Consider the following 14164-nt stretch of genomic DNA (forward strand, 5'->3'; position numbering starts at 1 on the left):
CCAGCCCTGCCTACTGCGATGAGAGGTCCCCAGAACCAGTGGTGAGGTGCTGATCCCCTGGGGCCACTTGGGGGAGGGAGGGTCCCTCCTTGCTCACCACGGCTTGGACACCTGGTTCCCAAGAGTTAGAGCAGCTGCAAGACCTGCCCTTTTGCACCTGCCTTGAGATCCAAGCTTCACACAGATGAGCAAACAAGGCACAAGAATCTCCTGCACTGGGCTGGAGTTTCAGGTGCAGGTGCCTGCAGGGTCGCCAAGCAGGCAGTGCATAAAAACTGGGGGGAGGGCAGAAGTCAGGACCTCTCTTAATTAGGCAAGAATACAGAATAAGCCACCAGCCTCTGCAGGGGAGGACTGAATTCCAGCTCTTTGCCTTACTTGCTGTGGGATTTTAAGCAAGTTATTTAACTTCCATATATAGCATCTTAATTCCTACAACTATAAGGTACTGGGTATATATTAATATCACCGATGACACAGGGCTGTTGTGAGGATTAAGTGCTGTGTACATTAATTAGAACAGTGCCCAGCACAGAGTAATATACCTATCTAGAGAGATACATTAATAAATAGATATATTAATATAATTATACATAATAACAGCATATGGAGTAATTACATACACACAGTTTGACGAAGTCACTCCTACGTGCTGACTGCATCTGCAGGCACAGCCTGGCAGGGGCCATGCCCACAAGGGGCTGTCGGGAATCACTCTCACCTCCGTGGTCCACCTGATCAGAGTCGGACCGCACCACTGCAGGGGAAGTTTGCTGGGCTGAGTGTCCGGCCCAAGCCGGGTCATGAACTGGCCGCTGGACCGTGTCAGTGAGTTTGTTAGTGCCTCAGAGCCCTCAGGCGGCCTTACCAGCCTCACAGAGGCAGTACAAGGGCAGAGCTCAGGGACTGACAGGGCACTATAACGGTGCCAATCATACAGATGTCTGCCGATAAATACGAGGTCTGATGACCCATAATGCAGCCTTTCTCTCTTGCAGGCTCTTCACCACCAGAGCGTCTGGGAGTGACCAGTCATCATCCCAGGCTCTCTCTCTGCCCAGCAGGACGTCACTATTGTTACTGCATTATTATTATTGTACTTTGATGATTCCCTGTGACTCCACTCCCAGGCCCACTACTTTTGATGCTTGATTTAGGCCTTCCCATCATTCTTTAATTTCAGTGCTGTAAGCGGTCAGAAAGCAAGATGAAGTCAGGAAGAACAACCTCGAGGACAGGCAAGCAGGGGCAGTGGCCAAGTCTGCCTGAGGCCCAGGGGTGGCACAGTGTGTGTGGGCATCTGGGCCCCTTTCTCCTGGGCACCCCCACAGTCCAGCCTGCGGTGGATGCTTCCAAAGCCCAGACTCACCCCATCCTATCAGGAAATCACATATCCTTGATCACAGGCAAGGGTCCTTGGGACCAGACCGTGCCCTCTCTGCCTGTCAGACGTTGTTCCATCCCCTGGGTTTCCGTTTCAGAGCTCGTGGCCGTGACTGTACCGACAGCCTACCATTGCAGGGTGGGATGAAGCAGTGAGGGAAGAAGCACCAGCTCCTCCCAACAGCTGTCTAATGAGGAGCCCTCCCCATTCTCTGTGTCCTGGACACGCCGTATCACTCTTAACCTCCCCATGGTCCATTTTTGCACAGTCCTTTCAAAATCTGACTTGCAGAAGCAAGCCCCATATTCTACAAGGTTATGACTCACATACCTATCTAAGGCCCAGGCACTCAGCTTCTGCTAAAGAAGCCTGGGTTTAGGTGGGTTGGTTCAACAGCCCTCGGGAAAGAGACTGCAGCAAGGTGACACGATACATGGGACGAGTGTCCTTCTGAAATCCAGGTGGCTGACGATCGTCTCCCTTACACTTGTGGATTCCAGCACCAAATAAATAGCGAAGAGTTACATTACACAGTGAGACAAATTCAAGTGCATACGTCTGAGACTGGCCATGACTTGACACTGGCTCTGAACATCGATACCAACTCCCAACGTAAATACGACCTAGGGTTTGGCTGGACATGTGGGAGAAGCTGCCCAGTGGGACCCAATCTAGGTGGCAGTCACGTGGGGCTCCAGGACGCTCGCACTGTTCCCCAGCCCACCTGAAATGCCTGGGCTTCTTGCTGTTGGCATTCACCATTGTCACAGAGCAGGACGGCCAGGGCATCCTGAGAAGAACTGATGTAAAGCAGGAGGCTGGGCACCTGGGCTGTCACGAAGCTAACTGCAATGTTTTCCTTGGATAGAGCTGCATCCGCATACATCACTGAGGATGGGAGGCTTTCATTCTTGGTCACCGGGTACGGTTCTTGAAACATGTAAGTAACTGAAGTGCCAGCCTCAAATGCAGCAGAAACCTCTGCAAAACACAAGAGGGGGAAGTGCACCCTGAACCCTTCAGTGGGCCATTCAGGAGAGCTGTAACTGTGTATTGTTGGTGACCCATGGAGCTCTGTATGAGAGTTTGCACCTGAATTATAGGCTTCCCCCACTATGAAACTGCAGGAATCACATGCCTCCCATGATCATTTTGAAGCAGAAGATGTTATTATTATTTTCAAATGACAAAGCATGGGGCTTGCAGAGGTTAAGTACCTTGCACAGCTGATAAAAGAGCTCAGATTTGTATCTAGAAGTTCACATCCAGTTTAATATACATTTGCAGAATAACCACCATGGGACAGGCTGATTTCTCGAGATGCAAAGAGAAAATGTCCCTGCCTCCAGGATAGTACAGAGAATTTTACTACAGCCTTTTACTTTCCAAACTGCAGTCCTAACAGCTCTGTGTTTGCCTGGTGCGTTAGGACTGTGAGCGGTCCCTAAACTCCTGAGCACAGGACCCTTGGGGCCAGCAGCACTTCCCTGTGGTGTTAGGCAAAGTGTGAGGACTCGTGGAAACAGAAGAGAGAATCTGTGGAAACATTAGAAAACATTTTGGTACTCAAGTTTTTAGAGGTCTAGGAATTGATACTCTTTTCCAAGAAAAAAAAAAAGCCAAGACTTGGGCAAATCGGCCTTTCTATGGAGAGTAATAATGCTGTTAGGGCAACAACAGATAGGGTTCTGCTGCCCCCGGGAAGACAGGTGGCACCTGCGAGCTGGTGCTGTTCAATCATCAGGAGCATACGCCTCACCCAGCCCACCTGGGTAGTGTCTTCACTCCAGCTGTCGTCATTTTAATTCCATGCCACTAAATCAGAGGCACTAGCTCGGAAGCCTCACTCGATCTCTCCCTGTCTGTGTGGTCCCAGGCAAGTGACAGGGCCTGTGGGGACCGTTTCCTCATCTGACAGATGGAGAGAAGACACTCGCCTCGGTAGTGCTTCCCCGTGGACAGATGAGAAGATGTGCACGCAGCACTTACGAGGGTTAGTCGCAAGTGTGAAATCACGCACTTTCCAGATTGGAGAATTTGCCCTGAACCCATCCCAATTTTCTTCACAAAATATATCTGTTAATGATGCACATCTGTCCAAATACTAAGCTGTTCTCTTTCACTCAAGGCTCACTTTCACCTTTATCGCTGTACAGTATCAGAGTAGGGGGAAAGCTTCTTCTGTCAGCAACATACTGAGAACCTCTGACATACAGACCGGGCAGTAATCATGAGGCCGCTCTGCCACAGTTCCTCTTTGTCCCGAAGGATATATGGAATATTCCCAATTCCCTAGGAAATTCTCTATTGAGTTGGTGGCCCCCAGGACATAACCAAATGTGGCTTTAGCTCCCTAATTCCATTGCGAATTGGTTCTACTTTTGTGAAAATTCTGCAACAGCCTGTACCAATGCCAAAAAACTTAACATTGCATATTCATGTATACTGCTTAGCAGTTTGGGAATACCAGCTGCTTTCTACTAACATTTCAGAGAAAGTGTTCTGCATTTATCATTCAGGTTCCAACATCAGAGCTCCTGATTACAGAGAGATGCAGAGACTCCTGACCGAGGATTGCCGGGGATCATCAGTTTGATTCAAGCACGTTCTACATGTGAATTTCCTTGCCACCTTCTGGTCCACATTTTGAGCCACACTATCTCCCAGTTAACAGAATGATGGCTTTTATTTGAGGTTGGTGTGTGTTCAAATGTAACTACAGTTCAGAGCATTTATTATGAATAGCACATTAGATATGGGCATATATATTATATTTTCTTCTTTATACTTTGGACAGGAAATTAAAATGAAAGGAATTTTTAAACTAGAAATGTCCTACAGAATTCCTGTCTTCCCTCCTCCCTTAGTCTCAGTTCTAATTATTTTTAATGCTTGGATGTTGTAAATTTCAAGAAGCTCAGTTCGGCAAAACACCTGCATTCTTTTATTCTCTCAATTTCTTATATTTTATAATTTAAGAGGTTAAGCTCACTGATGATATTTCAGGTCCCTGACTGATTTTTCAGAACATCCAAAACCACTGGGCTAAATGGGAGAAAACCCTTAGCATGGAGGTGATCTTGCAGAACCATGAAGCTACTGCAGGGCTGGGACCAGTACCAGAGGCGTCCCCTGAGGGCCTGCCTGGCAGAAGGGCTGGCTGGGTGCAGTCTGAGGAGACAGGACACACATCAAAAATAATTCTAACAACCCAGTGGAAAAGCCCCAGGGTGTGATATGTGAGCCACTGGGCAGCCATGTCTCCAGGTGCCCGGGGAGCCAGAGAACACCCAGCAGAGGGCTTGGCTGGGCCTCCTGCCAGCAGGAAGGAGGAGGCGTCGCTAAGAAACACGGTGACACTGCAGGGGTGCATGTCTCAGCCTCCAGCCTCCTCGCACATGCCACCAAGCCGCAGGCCATTCAAGGGAAGGCAGAAATGAAGTCGGTCTTGTGGTGGGTAGGACGACTGGAAGAAGTTATGTCAAATCATGGGATGTAAGAGGGACGCAGTAAACAAAGCTGGTCTTAATAATAACAGTAGAATTAGATTTAGAATTAGAGTAAGGGTTTAGACAGGCCTGGGTGATAAGGATACTGGCTGCCTAGAATCAGACAGGATGCTATTAATTCAGAAAAACATCCATCAAAACTAAATGGAACAATTGGAAATTTGAATGCTGAGTGGACATTTTATAATAGTTTAAGAATGGTTATTAAATTCTTCTTAGAGTGTTATTCCTGGGATATGTGTTTTTAGTGACTCTATCTTTTACCAATATATACTGAAATATTTATAGGTGAAATGTTGTGATATTTCAAATTTACTTCAAAGTAATAAAGGAGGGGGCGGAGCCAACATGGCGGCATGAGTAGGACAGTGGGAATCTCCTCCCAAAAACATATATACTTTTGAAAATACAGCAAACACAACTAGCCCTAAAAGAGAGACCAGAAGACGCAGGACAGTGGCCAGACTGCAGCTACACCAGTGAGAACCCAGCGACTGGTGAAAGGGGTAAGATACAAGCCCCGGCCCGGCGGGACCCGAGCGCCCCTCCCCCCAGCTCCCGGCGGGAGAAGAATAGGCAGAGCGGAAGGGAGACGGAGCCCAGGACTGCCAAACACCCAGCCCCAGCCATCCGGGCCAGAGCGCAGACACAGTACGTGCCCAGGGGGCCCTGGATACTGGGGGAACAGGGAGTAAGATCTCTGAGCGGGTGCCGAAGCTGATGCCCCTGTGACAAAGAAATGCGGGGACTTTTTGAAAGTATTAAAGGGACAGGGACTTAACAGCTTGACGGAAACAACCCAGGTCACAGTACAGCAGCTGCAAATTACAGGGAAAACCGGGTGCATTAACCCCCTGGGCAACAGCTCTGAGACCCCTCACGGAGGCAAACAGTCAAGCAGCCCCCCCATCCATTACCCCACCGGGCGCTGCAAAAGCAGAGAAGCAGCCTGACACAAATTCCGCCCACAGAAAGGGAAATTTCTCCCTTCCGGCCAGGCAAGACACAAAGACCCACTCTACACGCAATTACCCAAGACAAGCCACTAGGGGTCGCAGTTGTCCCAGTAAAGAAAGGCCAGTAGCAAGTGAAAATTTTGGTCTTCCCAGCTGACAGTCAATAGCACCTGTCAACATGAAAAGGCAAAAAAATATGATCCAGACAAGACTAACCCAGACAGCTTCAGCATCTGCTACATCTTCCCCTGAGAAGGAATCTGGGGAGATAGATTTAGCCAGTCTTCCTGAAAAAGAATTCAAAACAAAAGTCATAACCATGCTGATGGACTTGCAGAGAAATATGCAAGAACTAAGGAAGGAGAATTCAGAAATAAAACAAGCTCTGGAAGGACTTCAAAACAGAATGGACGAGATGCAAGAGACCATTAATGGACTAGAAAACAGAGAACAGGAACGCAGAGAAGCTGATGCAGAGAGAGATAAAAGGATCTCCAGGAATGAAAGAATTTTAAGAGAGCTGAGTGACCAAACGAAAAGGAACAATATAAGAATCATAGGTATCCCAGAAGAAGTAGAGAGAGAAAAGGGGATAGAAAATGTCTTTGAAGAAATAATTGCTGAAAATTTCCCCAAACTAGGGGGAGAAATGGCCTCTCAGACCACAGAGGTACATAGAACTCCCATGACAAGGGATCCAAGGAGGGCAACACCAAGACACATAATAATTAAAATGGCAAAGATCAAAGACAAGGACAAAGTATTAAAGGCAGCCAGAGAGAAAAAAAAGGTTACCTACAAAGGAAAACCCCATCAGGCTATCATCAGACTTCTCAACAGAAACCCTACAGGCCAGAAGAGAATGGCATGATATACTTAATGCAATGAAACAGAAGGGCCTCGAACCAAGACTACTGTATCCAGCACGAATATCATTTAAATATGAAGGAGGGATTAAACAATTCCCAGACAAGCAAAAGTTGAGGGAATTTGCCTCCCACAAACCACCTCTACAGGGCATCCTACAGGGATTGCTCTAGATGGGAGCACTCCTAAAAAGAGCACACAACAAAACACCCAACATATGAAGGGAGGAGGAGGAATAAGAAGGGAGAGAAATAAAGAATCATCAGACTGTGTTTATAATAGCTCAACAAGCGAGTTAAGTTAGACAGTAAGATAGTAAAGAAGCTAACCCTAAACCTTTGGTAACCACAAACTTAAAGCCTGCAATGGCAATAAATTCATACCTTTCAATAATCACCCTAAATGTAAATGGCCTGAATGCACCAATCAAAAGACACAGAGTAATAGAATGGATAAAAAAGCAAGATCCATCCATATGCTGCTTACAAGAGACTCACCTCAAACCCAAAGACGCGCACAGACTTAAAGTCAAGGGACGGAAAAAGATATTTCAAGCAAACAACAGAGAGAAGAAAGCAGGTGTTGCAATTCTGGTATCAGACAAAACAGACTTCAAAATAAAGAAAGTAACAAAAGACAAAGAAGGACATTACATAATGATAAAGGGCTCAGTCCATCAAGAGGATATAACCATTATAAATATATATGCACCCAATACAGGAGCACCAACATACCTGAAACAAATATTAATAGAACTAAAGGAGGAAATAGAATGCAATGCACTCACTCTAGGAGACTTCAACACACCACTCACTCCAAAGGACAGATCCACCAGACAGAAAATAAGTAAGGACACAGAGGCACTGAACAACACATTAGAACAGATGGACCTAATAGACATCTACAGAACTCTACATCCAAAAGCAACAGGATACACATTCTTCTCAAGTGCACATGGAACATTCTCCAGAATAGACCACATACTAGGACACAAAAAGAGCCTCAGTAAATTCCAAAAGATTGAAACCCTACCAACCAACTTTTCAGACCACAAAGGCATTAAACTAGAAATAAACTGTTCAAAGAAAGCAAAAAGGCTCACAAACACATGGAGGCTAAACAACACGCTCCTAAATAATCAATGGATTAATGACCAAATCAAAATGGAGATCCAGCAATATATGGAAACAAATGACAACAACAACACTAAGCCCCAACTTCTGTGGGACACAGCAAAAGCAGTCTTAAGAGGAAAGTATATAGCAATCCAAGCATATTTAAAAAAGGAAGAGCAATCCCAAATGAACGGTCTAATGTCACAACTATCAAAATTGGAAAAAGAAGAACAAATGAGGCCTAAGGTCAGCAGAAGGAGGGACATAATAAAGATCAGAGAAGAAATAAATAAAATTGAGAAGAATAAAACAATAGCAAAAATCAATGAAACCAAGAGCTGGTTCTTCGAGAAAATAAACAAAATAGATAAGCCTCTAGCCAGGCTTATTAAGAGGAAAAGAGAGTCAACACAAATCAACAGTATCAGAAATGAGAAAGGAAAAATCACGACGGACCCCGCAGAAATACAAAGAATTATTAGAGACTACTATGAAAACCTATATGCTAACAAACTGCGAAACCTAGGAGAAATGGACAACTTCCTAGAAAAATACAACCTTCCAAGACTGACTCAAAGTAATAAAGGAGAGGAGAGGGCTACTGTCAATGTAACGTGAGTGCCATAAGCTGATGATTTTTGAAGCTAAACAGTAGATCCAGGGGCTTCTGAGGTCCTTCTCTCTCCCACGGCACATGATTGACTTTTTTGTAGTAAAAAGTGAAATACATACATATATATATATATGTATATATGTGTGTGTGTGTATATATGTATTAGTTGGCAGGAAGAAAACATTACAGAGTTTTTGACAGGATTTGGCAATTGGCAAAGAGTACTTAAATATACAATATATCTTTTTCACAGATATTTCATTGCTAAGGAAATAAACAGTGCATGTGTCTATCACCACATTACTTGCATGCAAAATCTGGGCCAATCTAAAATTCCAAAGGAATAATTAGAGCAATGATAACCTTGGCAGACATTTTCCCAAGGTCTTTGTGAAGTGCTCACTGGATGCCCACCATAATCCTTTTGTGAAATACTCCTGAATTGTTCAAATTTTATAGACAAGAAAATGAAGGAATCATGAGGCTTAGTTACATAATCAGTGTCACGCGCTAGAGACTATGGGTGAGCCAGGGTCTGAACTCATGGCGAGTCCCACCACCCTACCAAGCTTAAGTGTTCTGGTGATAGAATGGGTTAAATAGTAGGCAACTCCACCAGATGGAATATATTGCAATCATTACAACTGGTGAGTTCAATAGGAATGTCTATGCATTGAAATAAAGACAATTCAGGTTATGAGATGTAGCCAACAGAATTACCTCAACTCTACTAAATGGAAAGAAAAGAGGAAGAAGGAAATCAGATTTTCTTTTTAATGCTTGTCATTGAGTAATTGGATTGGGTTTTTACTTTTCTAGACTTCCAATTGTATTTCCAAATATAATTCCAAATTGATTATCTAACGTTTAATTAAAAAGTAATTTAAATGCTAACACCATGACAGTCCTACCCAGATTCTTTGTATAGTGGTGAAGGTGGAGGTGGACTAAAGACAAGTGGTGTTGGGGTAGTGGATGTCCACCTGCACAAGAATGAAGCTGGTCCCCTACCTCATACTGTACACAACAATTACCTCAAAATGGCTTAAAACTAAATGTAAGGGCTAAAACTACAAAACTCTTAGAAGAGAACATTGGCAATAAATATTCATGACCTTTGGCTAGGCAAGGATTTCTTAGACCTAACACCAAAAGCAGGACAGAAAGGAATCAATAGGAAATAAGACATCACCAAAAGTGAACACTTTAGTGTTTCAAAAGATACTACAAGAAAGTGAAAAGGACAGAAAATATTTACAAAGCATGTATCTAATATGGGAATTATATTCAGAATATGCAAAGAATTCCTACAATGGAACAAAAAAAAGAAAAAAAATAACTCAACCAAAAAAATGGGCAAATATTGAGATAGGCATTTCACCAAAGAAGGCATATGAACTGCCAACAGGTACACGAAAAGACGTGCAAGGCCCTTAGTCGTCAGGGAAGTAGAAGCCCAGAGCGCACACCCACGGGAAGATGGCTCGGGCAGACAGAGAACAAGTACCGGCGGCCATGTGGGGAAGCTGGAATCCTCCTGCTTTGCTGGCGAGGATGTAAAACGGAGCAGCCACTTGGAAAGCAATTTGCTAGTTTCCTCCAAAAGTAAACACACAGGTACCGCTCAACCCGGCAGTCCCCCTCCCAGGGGTACACCCAGGGGAACGAAGACACAGGCCCTCACAAAAACACGCACAAGAGTGTTGGCATTACTCATAAAAACCAGAGGATTGATCCCAGTGTCCATCAACAGATGAATGAACAAACAAAATATATTGCATCCACACAATGGAATAATCTTTGGAAATACAAAGGAATAAATTATGAAAAATGCTACCTAGAAAACTTTATGCAAAGTGAAAGAAACCAGACACAAAAGACCACATAGTATATGACTTGATGCATATGACATGTCCTCAGGGGCAAAGCCACAGCGAGAGGAGGTCGATTGGTGGTTTCCAGGGACTGGGGGAGAGGGACGAATGGGGAGCCACTGTTGATGGGCATGAGATTTCTTTTGGGTATGAGGAAAATACTCTGAAATTAGTGGTGATGGTTGTGCATCTATATTTATATGCTAAAAACCACTGACCTGTATATTTTAACAGGGTGGATTTTATGGTATATAAATTACATTTCAATAATAAAACAAAGAGGAAACACACAAAACAACAAAAAATACCTATTTGAATCCTATCACTATATTCCTATACAGACTGGAATTGGGGTCCTAAGGGGAAAAAGGAACCAGACAGTTGCTGGATGGATCTCCAGGCCTGACATTTATTAGCAAGTCCCTAAGCCTCTGTGAATGTCAGTGTTTTCACATGTTAAATGCAGATATTAATATTTTCCCTACTATGCTGGGGGTAGGGGTTATTTGATGCAGTCAACAATTACTAGCTAATTTTGTGATCATTATTCCTTTGTACCATAATCAAAAGAATGTGGATCACCTCGCTGGGCCGTGGTTCTGGCCCAGGCACTGGTAAGGGGCGTATGTCCCTAATCCCACTCCAGATGTTTCCGGTACCTGCACACCCTCAAGCGCCCATGCCATAGCAAGTTAACAGGGAAGACTGCCCCACCAGAGAGCATGCCTATCCAGGGCTGGCCTGGGGCTAAGGTCTCCCACTGTGCTCCCAAAGTACGTTTCCCAGCGGCAGCTGGCATGGCCAGAGACCTGGTTAACAGGTTCATCTTAGACTCTCTGTAGCTGCTGAATACAAAGAGAATGATGTCCTAGGGGTCGGAGGAAGAGGGAGAAGTTTGGAAACTGAATCATGAAGCAAGCTGAAAAGGCTAAGCACATATTTGTCTGTGTCACATATAGATCAAAATAAAAAGTGGGGAGAGGGCACAGAGGATACTTCAACACAGCAATCAGACGACACGGCGCCAGGGACAGAAGATAATTCATAGGGGTTGGTGCGGAGAAAGGAGCCAGTGAAAAATTAGGCTAAACTTACAACAACATGATCTATGAGATGTTTGAATCATGTCCCTGGAGAAATGCAGAGGTCCACTGTTCTTTTTTTGTTTTTGTTCTTCCCAAACAGAAGAGCTGGGTATAGATCCTGCAAAACAATGCTAGCGTCCTTCAGTGATGGGCCTGGTTGGGTTTATTTCTGCATTTGCCCCTCCTGGGTTGTGGGACCAGACTAAGGGCGGCATTTAATGTTTTCAAGGCAAGTTATTCAGACCTCCCCGTGTGAAAATCAAGTCGTGCTTTGCTGGTCTTAGCTCATTGTAAGAGCCTACTGGGGTGGGACGACTTTATTTTAAGCTCCCACATGGGGACCAACATACAACTGGCCCTAGAATTTGTGCAGCTTCCTTCCAAGAAGCACAATGCTTCTCCACAATAAGCAGCAAGTGATTCAGTCTAACTGGGGAGACCAGCATGAATGAATGAAGAGCTTCGATTACGTGCCCTTCAAGGTGAACACTTTTTTGGGGGCTCTTTTTTCCCCAGTGCTTTAAAGTTCCAATGGTAACGTGGACTAAACAAAGCATCTAGGAGAGGTGTTAGGTAATGTGTTTTAGTGGACTGAGAAGAGTTATGTATAATTGCCATCATTGTTTGTATGTAAATGGTGTTCCAAAGTGATGAAAACATTTTGATAGTTTAAATGCTGCTTTTGAAATATCGTTTACATTCTTTGGTCAACAAACATTTTTTTTTTACATCAACAAAGTAAACTTAAAAATTCAGGTTGATACTGGGCCTCATCTTTGCCCTTCTATTTGAGAAACACTGAGCATTTATACTGAATGATGAAATTTTATAGTTTACAGAGTCATCATGAAATTATCTAGAGAATTCACACCATGACTATCACTCCTGGCCCAAGGCAGATACCCTCAGGGTCAGCTTTGGTCAAGGCAACAAAGTCATAGGTCAGGAGGGGTGTGGAAAGACACTGGGGCAGGAATTTTGGCTCTTTGTTCCATCCCTTTCCAGCCCCCCATGACCTGAAGTGAATCGCTGAGCAGGGCTTTTAAATCTTCCAACCCCACCTGTGTCACCTGCAGAACCGATTTTACTAGATGCTTGATACGTGTCACTAACTTAACTACATACTCCCTACCAAAAAGGATTTAAGGTGGCTTGTGTATCTCTAAGGCCCCTCCAGGGCTGTAGTCTTGGCTCTGTGATTGCTCTTGTGGACTGAGTCATGGAACTGGAAATAGAAGATCAACCCTCACTGCCTGGCTGACAGAAATGAGTCCACTCTCCCAGTGGGCAGCTGGCTCCTGGCACTAGGATGGCATCCTGTTACCCTCCATCCAGCTCAGCGGCAGTGCCATGCCCGACAACTGTGATGAGTGTCTGTCATCGTGGCCGGGAGCTCTGCCCGTCTCACCCAGGAGACTGAGGGAGGTGATGCATCATGGGACTAAGGGCACAGCCTGACCGTGGCTTGCAGGCACCACACGACAGCATGTGTGGAAACCATAGTGCCTATCGTACCTGTTTTGCAGAAGGGCCCTTCATAGGACGAGTTGGTGCAATCGCAGAAGTACCCACTGAGCTTCTCCACGCACTTGCCCCCGTTGTGGCAGGTGTGGCCATAACTGCTACAGTGGCCTGGGCATCCTGGCCGCACGCTGGGTGTGACCTTTGCCCTTTCCTCCTCCAGGTCCAGTTTCTGCCCATTCAAGTGCAGGGAGTGTATGCATCCTAGGAAGCCTTTCTGTCTTCATGATGTTCCCCCTGAAAAATACAAGGAATACACATCAGGTCTCACAGGGTTCGATGCCTTTAGTTCAATGTTGACATTGGTAACAGCTAATTAGTGTCCTGTTGTCATGCTGTATTGAACTTCTCTATTAAAGTTCCCAGTTAGGAATTCCCCATTAGGAATTCAGGGGCCCTGGAAAGAGTATGTCTTTCTAGACTGGGAAACCCCCTCTTCATCCTGCTACTGAAAAAATAGTAAAAGACTATCTAGTTCATGCAGAATCCTGAACTTTACATGGTTAAGAATGAAACTTCAGATGGCCATGTTCCTTGCAAATGAGATAAAATATGCTCTTGCACAGTCTGTCACAGACTTTTTGGTAGTGGAACACACATGCAGATTGTCCCTCATGGCAAAGTCAGAAGCAAACTATTCGGGGCACCAAGTTAGGAAACTGCGATAAGTTTTGTAAAGCTCATGGAACACAGAGCGGTGTGCTGTGCAGAGGGCGGACCTCATGGCCAGAGAGCAGGGAGTCAAGCTCTGTGTCACTGGCTGATTAGCCACATTGGCCACCACATCCCCAAGCCTCAGCTACTCGAGATGTAAAATAAGAATGAGTCTATTTCGTGTGTTTATGCTACAGATTCGGTTAGACCGTGACTACAGTGCATGCTCAACCATCGCTCTACACGTCCCTTCTCCTGAACCCTCACAACGGCTGGGACCAGAGGTTGTCAATGTAGCTGTGCAGATGAATTGGTCCAAATGTTTATTTAGAAGGGAAGGTTCTCCTTCTGGAACACAGAATAGGACTGTAACCCAACTTCCTGCCCAGGGCACACCTTGAAGTTTCCAGAGAGATTCACATACCTTAGCAAATTATTCAAGAACAGAGGAGGCTTGAAGCCATAACTGTTAGAAAGCCAGGACCCCACCAGGTTAGCCCTTTGGTAAAATGATGTGTACTGAGAAATGACAGCCAAGAAATTAAGCCGAATCCCATCTGCAGATATTTACTGGGTTCTGGGAATG

General features: G+C 44.9%; 1 protein-coding gene across 1 annotated transcript; it reads right to left on the bottom strand.

Moving 5' to 3' along the window:
- Nucleotides 1-1901: 1901 nt before the first annotated feature.
- LOC130684339 (contactin-associated protein-like 5) lies at nucleotides 1902-13813 on the bottom strand. Its single transcript, XM_057504954.1, has 3 exons — nucleotides 13797-13813; nucleotides 12919-13145; nucleotides 1902-2365 (listed from the first exon to the last, which is right to left on the bottom strand). Exons 1-3 carry the CDS (start codon nucleotides 13811-13813, stop codon nucleotides 2067-2069), a joined length of 543 nt encoding a protein of 180 aa, XP_057360937.1. The 3' UTR covers nucleotides 1902-2066.
- Nucleotides 13814-14164: the final 351 nt, after the last annotated feature.

The sequence above is a fragment of the Manis pentadactyla genome, chromosome 7, assembly GCF_030020395.1.
Source record: "Manis pentadactyla isolate mManPen7 chromosome 7, mManPen7.hap1, whole genome shotgun sequence".
Classification (NCBI taxonomy): domain Eukaryota; kingdom Metazoa; phylum Chordata; class Mammalia; order Pholidota; family Manidae; genus Manis; species Manis pentadactyla.